We start from the raw sequence: 10250 nt of genomic DNA, 5'->3' as shown, positions 1-10250 counted from the left end.
TCCCCCCCCCCCCCCCCCCCCCCCCATGGAGAATGGCAGACCTGCAGGCTGTATACAAGTGATCTTGGCGACATCACCGAGATCACTTGTATAAAACAAGCGGCGGATTCCCTTACATTTAGCTCTGGTAAATGTAGAAAACAACTACCCGCCCGGCACTCCATGTCCATGTGATAGGAATTCCACACCCCTGCTGCCCCTGTACTCCCTGCTGCCCTGAGGCCGGGCCTTGGTTGGCCTTGTGGGAAATCCGGCCCTGACTGTGCCCCTGTGTACAAAGGTAGCTTCATAAAGACGTGGGTTGATGAGTTTGGTGTGGAGGAACTCAAGTGGTCTCCACAGAGCCCCAACCTCAACCCTATTAAAATCCTTTGGGATGAACTGAAATACCAATTATGAGCCAGGTCTTCACATCCAACATCAGTACCTGACCTCGCAAATGGGTCCAAAATCCCACAGACTCAATCCAAAATCTTTTCAAAGGTCTTCCCAGAAGCGTGGGGGCTGTTACTCCATATTGATGCCCATGGTTTTGGAATGGGAAGTCCAACAATCTCATAGAGGTGTAATAATCAGGTGTCAACTGATCCTTGGCCATACAGTTGTCTGCACCTCAACCCTATTGAAATCCTTTGGGATGAACTAGAACACCGATTGTGATCCAGGTCTTCTCATCCAACATCAGCACCTGACCTCACAAATGGCCAAAGGTTCCCACAGACACAATACCAAATCTTTTGAAAATCCTTCCCAGAAGAGTTGTTATAGCCACTAAGGGAGGAAAACTCCATATTTGTATCAATAGTTTAGGAATGGGAAGTCCAACAAGCTGATAGAGGAGTGATGGTCTGGCGTCCAACAACTCTTGCCCTAATGGTGTACTAATAGTGTTAGATATTGAAGAAAACTCTGGGTCAGTAAAATTCCATGCCTTTGATTGCTCACTTTCCTGAGAGGTGGTCTCTCACCTCCCGATCTACTGAGCCGACGGGTGCAATAGCCAGCTCCCTATTGGATATTGCAAATTGAAATAATTGAAATAGCCAATAGCAATCTAGCTATGCATTCTTATGCTGTTTTTTTTTTATTCTGACGGCAGCAGCTGTCAGATTACAAATACACCCCAAAAAAACAGCAGATAGCAAAGAAGCAATAGCTTCCCGTGCTATTATTATTATTACTACATAGTATTTATATAGCGCCAACAGTTTGCACAGCGCTTTACAATATAAGGAAGACATTACAAGACAAGATGGTAAGGAGGGCCCTGCTCCTGAGGGCTTACAATCTAAAAGGGGAGGGGCCAGTGATACATGAGGAGGTAGCTGTGTGGGGGTGAATTGTTTGAGAACGTGAAGGTTCAGTGGTTAGGTTGAGGTGGGATAGGCTTCCTTGAAGAGATGAGTCTTTAGGGATCGCCTAAAGGCAGTCAAGGTGGGAGATAGACGGACAGGTTGGGGTAAAGAGTTCCAGAGGATGGGAGAGACTCTAGAGAAGTCCTGGAGGCGAGTATGGGAGGAGTGAACAAGGGAGCTGGAAAGCAGGAGGTCAATGGATGAGCGGAGGGGACGTTTAGGGTGATACTTTGAGACCAGGTCTGAGATATAGCCGGGGGCGGAGCTGTGGATGGCTTTGTAAGTGACTGCTAATATTTTGAATTTTATCCTCTGGGTGAGTGGAAGCCAGTGTAGGGATTGGCAGAGGGGGGGATGCAGACACTGAGCGGTTGGTAAGGTGAATGAGTCTGGCAGCTGCATTCATGATAGACTGAAGGGGGGATAGCCTGTGCAGTGGAAGGCCAATGAGGAGGGAGTTACAATAGTCCAGACGAGAGATAACAAGGGAGTGTATGAGTAATTTTGCGGTTTCTTTGGTGAGGAAGGGTTTTTTTTTGAGATGTTACAAAGGTGAAGGCGGCAGGATTTGGATAGTGATTGGATGTGGGGAAGAAAGGTCATTTCAGGCGGGTGCTGAAATGAGAAGGGCACCTCCCTGAAATGAGAAGGGCACCTCCCTGAAATTGCTTTTTTCAGATTGGGATCCCAGGTATGGAGGAGCATGTAAAGGGGCTTGAGCATGTTAGCATTTAAAGTTTGGGACAGGTTCTCTTTAAGCTTGTTACATTTACATGTGTATCAGAACATTAGGAGACCACAAATTCAATGTTGCTGTTGAAAGAGTGATAAGGAACAAAGTGCAGTAACTCTGTAACCCAACCAATCAAATGTTACTGTCTGTGTTCATTAAAAGACACCTTCTGATTGGTCGTGGTACAATGTCTGGCGTCAGTGGAAGGACCTGCATGATTTCATGGTGAGGCCACGGGTGGATTAACATTAAAACAGACTGTAAAACGCAGTAATTACACTGAGAATACCGGCTGCGGGGTTATATTTGCGTTCTTCTGAGCAGAACAGGCGGTCACGTGGATCTGTTACATTATAGGAAGGGATACAAAGACGGCTGGGTGACGGGACGTGACAGGTTCTCCCGGTATTACATGACATATTAAATAATATATGGCTTCATCTGAGTCACGGATCCATCCACACAGCAGTTTATAGAGGACACGGCTCTGACTACACAGGATGTCTGCTGCCATTTAAAGGAGAACTATGGGGTCAGGGGTGTTCCCCATAGTTCTCCTTAGGGTAACGGGAGGACACAAACTAGCGTCCTCCCATCACCCTAGGCTCAGTATATAACGATCTACAGCTCGCGGTATACTGAGACGCCGCAGAACCAACATTAACATTTTCAGCAATTTGATCTACAATAGCTCCTCTATTGGACCAGACGACATGGACCTGTCCCACGTGCATCAATGAGCCTTGGCCACCCATGACCCTTCCTTGGACCACTTTTGGTTTTCCTTCCTTGGACCACTTTTGGAAGGTTCTGACCACTGCAGACCGGGAACATCCCACTCATCATTCCTCTGGGAGAACATCTGACTGAGAGCAAAATCTAAAGGATTAGATCAAGAAAAATGATTATTATATGTTTTACTAATATTAGATGGCATTATTAAGTGCTTATATATTAATGTTCGGTTCCTTACAGGTTCGTAAGGAATAATGCTATAATGACTTTGCAGACACAAATTGTTCCCCCGTCTCCTTGGAATGTCTTGTTGTGCGGTGTAGAGACACAGATGGGAGTGTACTTCTAACCAATTTATAGAGCCCTTTCGCCTGCGAAATTCCGTGAACGTTCATTTTGTGCGAATAGAGGCAAAAACTAAGATTCTTAGTAGATTTTCTTTTCAGATCAAATAAATATGTTAGGAAAATACCACATGATGGCCACTAGATGGTGCTGAGAAGCATAGGAAATAAGTATTTACGGTATTATGTATGCTCCTCAGCTCCATCTAGTGGCCAAAATGTGGTATTGTTCCGATATTGCCGTAAGGTTTTTATTGCTGTCTGTGTCCCCCGTTAGAGAGATTCACCCTCTCTATTTGTCCTGGTGACCGTTATCACTAAAAGTGAAAGTGCAAAAAAGTCCAACATTTTTTGGTTGTTCTCAGAACAGGAATAAAAAGTGGGGACACTAGGTCTGGTGACCCTGCTGACCACCAGGGATTCCTCTCACTTCCTGTTGTGACTATAGGACAATTAGTGAAGGAACATCTCCTCAATGGGACAGATGGAAAAAAAATGCTGACGGGGTATAATCCTCCCTTGCTGTATCCAAAAAAAAAGTTTTGGCTTTAGTTCTCTAACCTCCTGACAGTTTCTTCTATCCCTCTTTTGAGGTTGGTGCATTCCGCACAGCTGCTGTGCACATTATGAAGGACTCCCGTCTCACGCCATCCCTGTGGGATATTTTATCACATATAATGGAACATGCAAAGGTGGGTGGGAACTCACAGAAGAGGGTGGGAATACCAAAAAAGCCAGGTGAGGTGGGCGGCAGCACCCTAAACTAGGTGGACAGAGTCGAGAATTATGGTAGGCACAGAGGCGGAACTATCGCCATAGCGACCCAGGCAGCCGCTATGGGGCCCAGGGGACAGGGGGGCCCGGCCAGGACGAGGAATTAAGGGGTCCCCCTGATGACCTGCGGGCAGCCTGGGTCACTATGGCACCGCAGGCTTCTGGCTGTCACTGGCGGCTGTGAGGATGAACACGCCACTGTTCAGATCACTGACAACCTGTCAGTGATCTGTGCAGCGGCGCGTTCCTCCTCACAGCCACTGCTGAGTCAGTGACAGCCAGTAGCTGTGTAGGAGGAAGCTGGGCAAGGCGTCAGCAGCGAAGGAGGCAACAGAGGATGAGGCGGGGACCGCCAGCATCCGTGGAGGAGGAGGAGGCAGGGACCAGTGGTGGAGAAGGCTGACAGCGGATCGGGGCTGACAGGTAAGAGGTGTGCAGGGGTGTGACCAGCCGACCTGAGACCCTGCAGAGCCCACCATATAGAATATATGGTGGTCTCTGCAGGGTCGCTCTCAGGTGGGCTGTTTGGGATCTCAAATGGGCTCTGAATGGGGCGTAACTAGAAATCACAGGGCCCCATACAAAATTCTGCTATGGGGCCCTGTGATTACCAGTTACGCCCTTTGGTAGGGAGATATCGCTGTTGGAGTATCCCGGGGCTGACTCAGCCCACCCCGATCCATCTAAGATGTAATATCACATTTGGGTTCCCCTTTTAACCCTTTCTTAGAGATGTAGCAAACTCTTTGATATACACTCAATATAGAGACATTCTGCTGTACATTGACCAATGGCTGTACTATAACACACATGCTTTAGTTGAAGCACAGAAAATTGCAGAGGTGGATAAATGACGGGTTAGTGAGAGACAGAGAATGATTCATGGACTGGGGAGAGATGGACCATGACCAGTAAAGTAGGACAAGGCAGAGGACAGAGAAGGTGTCCCAATACAATCCTTCTGCCCAGCTGTTCAATGGCATACTAGCCACCTCTCTTCACAGCCCTTCTGCCCCTCCATAGAAGCAACAGTCACGTCTATAGGTTCAGATGCAGAGGAAGGAAGATGTCAGGACAGACACTGTGCGGAGAAGGGGTGTCCCTTGGGCTGTACTTACGTTGACCTTCTGCTCTTCCTCGTTTCCCTTGAGCTGTTCCTGAGAAGCTCTCCTGAGTGTGGGACTCTCTTCCGCTGGTCCATTGGCTAGTGCTGGCTTAGTCACAGCCGCCATTACATTCCAGTCTCTGGACCCAGCCCCCCTCTTCTTATCCCATCTATTTTAAGAGACTGATGGGGAAACATAAACACTGGTTATAGATCCTGTACCTGAGCCACCAAAGTCTTAACGCACCACTATAGCTTCAAATTATATATTTTTTTAACCGTTAGGACATATTCAAGTTGCAATGCGTACCCCCGGTTACCTTTGGACCACTGGAGCTCAGGAAGCCAGCGCTTCCTTACAAGCTTATGCTGAGACTTTAGGCAGTTGTTGATCAAATTGAGAGGATGTAATAAGACCTCATCCTGACCTTCTATTTGTGATTAACGAAGCTCACAGTGAAGTCTTCCCAATACCAATCCATAGGCTGCATAGGAAACATCCTTGCTCCCCGAGCTCTAGCTGTCCTGCGGGTAGATATTTTAAAACCATATGTCCCTTTTGCAAAAACACAATTTGAAGGTTTGGTGTTCCTTTAACAGGTCATCATGGCCTGGTGTTCCTCAACAGATTAGGTAGATTCCAGCATCAGAGTCCAGGCAACAAGGCTGTATTTAAAACAGAAATAAATGCACACACATACCAATAAAAACAACTCGGTATAAAGCCATATACACGGCCCGGCCAAAAGAGTCACACTCTAATATTTCGTTGGACCCCCTTTAGCTTTGATTACGGCACACATTCAATGTGGCATTGTTTCGATAAGCTTATGCAATGTCACCACATTTATTTCCATCCAGAGTTGCAATAATTTATCACCAAGATCTCATAGTGATGATGGGGGAGTCAGAGCACTGCGTAAAGTCTTCTCCAGCACATCCCAAAGATTCTCAATGGGGTTAAGGTCTGGACTCCGTGGTGGCCAATCCATGTGTGACAATGATGTCTCATTCTCCCTGAACCACTCTTTCACAATGTGAGCCCGATGGATCCTGGTATTGCCATCTTGGAATGTGCCCAATGTGCCATCAGGGAAGAAAAACCCATTGATGGGAAAACCTGATCGTTCAGTATATTCAGTTAGCAGCTGACCTCATTTTTTGGGGACACAACGTTGCTGAGCCTAGACCTGGCCAACTGAAGCAACCCCAGATCATAACAATGCCCGAAATCCAGGCAGTGTATAATATTGCCCTTCGATATCATGTATCTGAAGTTATAACTGTCATAGCCACCAGGTATCACTGCTCTACCTTGGTAGGTGTCCGGGATGTCTATAGAGCATACTGGCACCTTTAGGACCATGATAAAATTGGGCTCTTTCAAAAGGTTAATGCTTATAATTCCAATGTGATCAGTATTGAATCATAAGATGTGGTGGTATTCATCATACCACATGTAAACAGAAATGTAACACATCTTTGGTGCATGCCTACATACATACATACATGTCTTTCTTAAAGTCTTTGGTCAAAATTGTAGCATGGATAGAGAAGGGAACAAAGTCAAATGGCTGTTTATATTGCAATGAAAAGGATCTAAGACTGAAGTGCCAAACCACAAATGAATACCGGTAGTCAAGATGCAAACAAATCCATTGTAAGATTAAGTAGAGCCAGCGCATTTCTGAAACCCCCAAAATTGCCCCTTTTATCAGGGCTTGAAGACGAAACACTATACATAGACTGGCCTGGTTAAAGAGTACAATATGTGTCCTATTTTAGCCAATTAAATGATGAAGCACAGTGCATCTAACCAGACGTTGATGAATAACATGCCACAACATTGAGTTGGTCATCCAGTCCAGTCTATATATATTGTTTCTTATCTCCATGAAGCCCTGATGAAGGCGGCAATCTTTGGCCCCCGGATAGCGTTGGCTCTATTTCAGTGGTTCTCAAGCTTTCTAGGGCCAGGACCCATTGGTAACATTTGCCAAGTTTTGGTGACCCCCCAGCGGTAAAATTTTGGGATGCACCAATACTAGTATCTGTGCGGGCTCTCAGGTGGTCAGCGTGGCTCTTTGGTGGCCAGTGCGGGCTCTGTAGTGGTCAGTGTGGCTACTGATAGATCACTGGCACTCACTTCCCCTCACTCCCACCCGCTCCCCTCTCTTTGGTCCTCCCCGTCCACTGCCGCGGACGGGGAGGATCAAGCCTGGGTCAGCCTGGGTGGAGGCTGAGGAGCCTCTCACCTAGCGCAGCACAAGACACTGGCAACCCCTTCAACTGTGGGTTGTGACCCACTTTTGGGTCGCGACTCACAGGTTAAGAACCACTGCTCTATTTGATCCTACATTGGAATACATTTATATCTATTCATTTGTGGTTTGGCGCTTCAATCTTAGATGTTTTTAGGGACATTACAAACCAAGGAAATTGTGGACATCCTTAAGCCTGTACAAACAACCAGCCCAAAATCTAGAAACCTTATTCGTACATGAATAAGCAAGTCCAGTTACAGCAACTCCAGTTGCCTTGACTTATTCTTTACAGATATACTTATTCATACACCACAGCAACACTATTCGACAGAAACGCCAATAGGGCAATCCTAATGTTCCAGTGCTGTCCCTGTAAGTCCAGGACTATCGTCACAGGGACAAGAAGATACGCTATGAACCTCACAGAGATTCCTAACTCTTCCTAACGAACTCCCCTCACCCGCCCCCCCCCCCCCCCCCCCCCCCCCATGAAGGAATCTGCTGTAGCGTGCCTTCTCTTTGAACTCCTCCTTACCAGGATAGAAAGTGACTACAAGGTGGACCACTAAACTTGACACAATGACTATTCAGAATCTTGAGTAAGCCAACAATCATGGCTGGTTCTCTTGAAAGCGTCAATGGCTGTGTTTATCTTTTCAGGTCACTGACATCCATGTCATTAAATCAGGCCGGTGTGCCCTATACAGCCGGATTTGTATCCACTAACCCGGGTGCTCCGACTTCTCCTTTTGTGTCTTCTATCATGTATGTGCACACAATAAACATTTGCACTGCAAACACGTTTTTTAACATGAAATGTAGAGCTATTCTTTCTTTTGTGGCTACAAAATAATCCACTGACAGACCTTCAATAGAACCCACGACTCCATTATTACCTCATATAAAAACTTTTTTTTCAGCAGAACTCCAGCTAAAAATGAACAGCCCATGAAAAGATAAAATAACAAACCGGCGTTTGCTGCAATATTTAGCTTCAGTTTAGAGATTTTTCCCCTTAGTACTTTTTTTGCCACTAGATGTCCTCAGTCTGATGGTCAGCATGAATTGTCTCACTTCCTCTGAGGCCAGGTCATCTTGGACCCACCCTAGCTTGTTATTGGACAGTGAAAGAAGAAGCGAGCATAGTGATGAGCTCATCCCTCTGTCACTCTGCTCTCTCCACCTAACAATATGTTTTTTTGTCAGCACATGAACTGATTGGCTCTTTCTTCTGCTTCTTCCTCTCAGGCTCTGAGCCCTGGCTGATACCAGGTCATATTAAGGTACTTACATTCCCTGCATTTAAAAAAAAATGCATTTGTTGGAAATTATTCTATTATTATTACTCCATAAAATCCTATCATACCACCAGCTACCCCATTATACCACCATAATGTTTATTTACCTATCATAAAGAGAAATTGTGAAATCATAAAGGCCCATACGACACCACCAAGCTTTGTCATTATGAAGCCCAGCTATGCCCTACCATTAACCCATGACAGCACCATATAACCAAGTTACAAAAACAAATTCTACCACAGCACCATAAAATACCTTTTTACATTTAGCCAGATCCATTATACCACCATATTGTTCATTTAACCAACAAAAAGGGCAACATTGAGATCATAGGACCCCATATGACATAAAATTAAAAGCATGTCATATGGGGTCTTGTGCAACTGAGCCCCACCATGGACCCATGGCAGCACCATATAGCCAAGTTACATCAAAATAAAAATCTTAAGACACCACTACTAAAATCTCATCATATCACCATATTACGAACGTAACCACTATAGAGAATAATGATAGCATCACAAGGCTCCGTATGACACTGTAACAGACTTACCCGTCCTCGGTCCAGCGCTGTCTGGCGGGGCCAATCACGGCCAGCTCGGCCGTTAGCTCCTCCCCTTCAGGGCCGTTCAGAACGGTCGTTAGCTCCTCCCCTTCAGGGCCGTCCTGGACGGCAGCCAGCTCCGCCCAGTCAGCTCCGTCATGGACGGGACCCAGCTCCTCCCCGCCGCGCTCGGCGAGGAGGGATTTAAGGAAGCAGGAAGGGTTGTTCAGCGTCCGACCGTTGTGAACGGTGCACGTTGAACAAAGACCAGGAGGGATTCAAGCTGTCATCGCACCTAAAGGACCCAGGAGAGACTCCTCAAAGAGCAAGTAGCCTATGGCAATGTGATAGCAATCTGGAAGTTGATTACATATCTCTGAACACTAAGTCTGGAGGGCAGTTTGATGTGTGTTACTTAACTTGTGGGATCTGGAGGTTGCTGGCATATCTCTGTACACTAAGTCTGGAGGGCAGTTTGATGTGTGTTACTTAACTTGTGGGATCTGGAAGTTGCTGACATATCTCTGAACACTGGAGGGCATTTGATGTGTATTACTTAGCTTGTGGATCCACTTTTCAAGGGAAGAGCTATCCCAGCATGTGTCTCATCTATCACATATGCTACAGCTGATTATTAACCAATTCACGGATGTGATCACTGCTAGAGCTAAATACATGTACTAATGAGGTTGGCTCAGGAGCTGTTAGTTAAATAGCTAAACAACCTTAACATAACCACTGAGTTTAATTATAACCGCTGTAGTGCTGTTGTGTGAACTGTGGGTTGCGAGTCTCAGTGGTGCTGCAGGGCTGCGGTGCTGTGGAACCAGGGGTGACAAGGGGGATTCGCAGCTCACAGGACACCTTAACTTACGCGGGATTTAGTAAAGACACATAGTGTATGCTCCCACACTTACTCATCTGCTCAGACCATACATTTAAGTAGTGAAGCAGCAGGGAATGATGATTACTGATTCCTAACCCTCCATCAACCACTAAATGGAGTGTGAAGGAAGGAATCATATCTGAACCCTGACAAGTCACTAGTGCACTCCGCAGTTGAGAGTCCAGTCGTAACCAACGGGTCATTACAG

The 10250-nt window shown here is 46.2% G+C and overlaps 1 protein-coding gene across 1 annotated transcript in view; it reads right to left on the bottom strand.

The window, feature by feature from the left end:
- GRAMD1C (GRAM domain containing 1C) overlaps positions 1-10250 on the bottom strand; it is a 92803-nt gene that overhangs the window by 60871 nt on the left and 21682 nt on the right. The window contains exon 2 of the mRNA XM_018572853.1: positions 5060-5229. Coding sequence (XP_018428355.1) covers positions 5060-5173 — 114 coding nt within the window. The 5' untranslated portion in view covers positions 5174-5229. The remainder of the gene's footprint in view (positions 1-5059; positions 5230-10250) is intronic.

The sequence above is a fragment of the Nanorana parkeri genome, unplaced genomic scaffold (assembly GCF_000935625.1).
Source record: "Nanorana parkeri isolate BGI_ZX_2015 unplaced genomic scaffold, ASM93562v1 scaffold2147, whole genome shotgun sequence".
Classification (NCBI taxonomy): domain Eukaryota; kingdom Metazoa; phylum Chordata; class Amphibia; order Anura; family Dicroglossidae; genus Nanorana; species Nanorana parkeri.
This window is presented reverse-complemented; position numbering and strand designations above follow the sequence as displayed.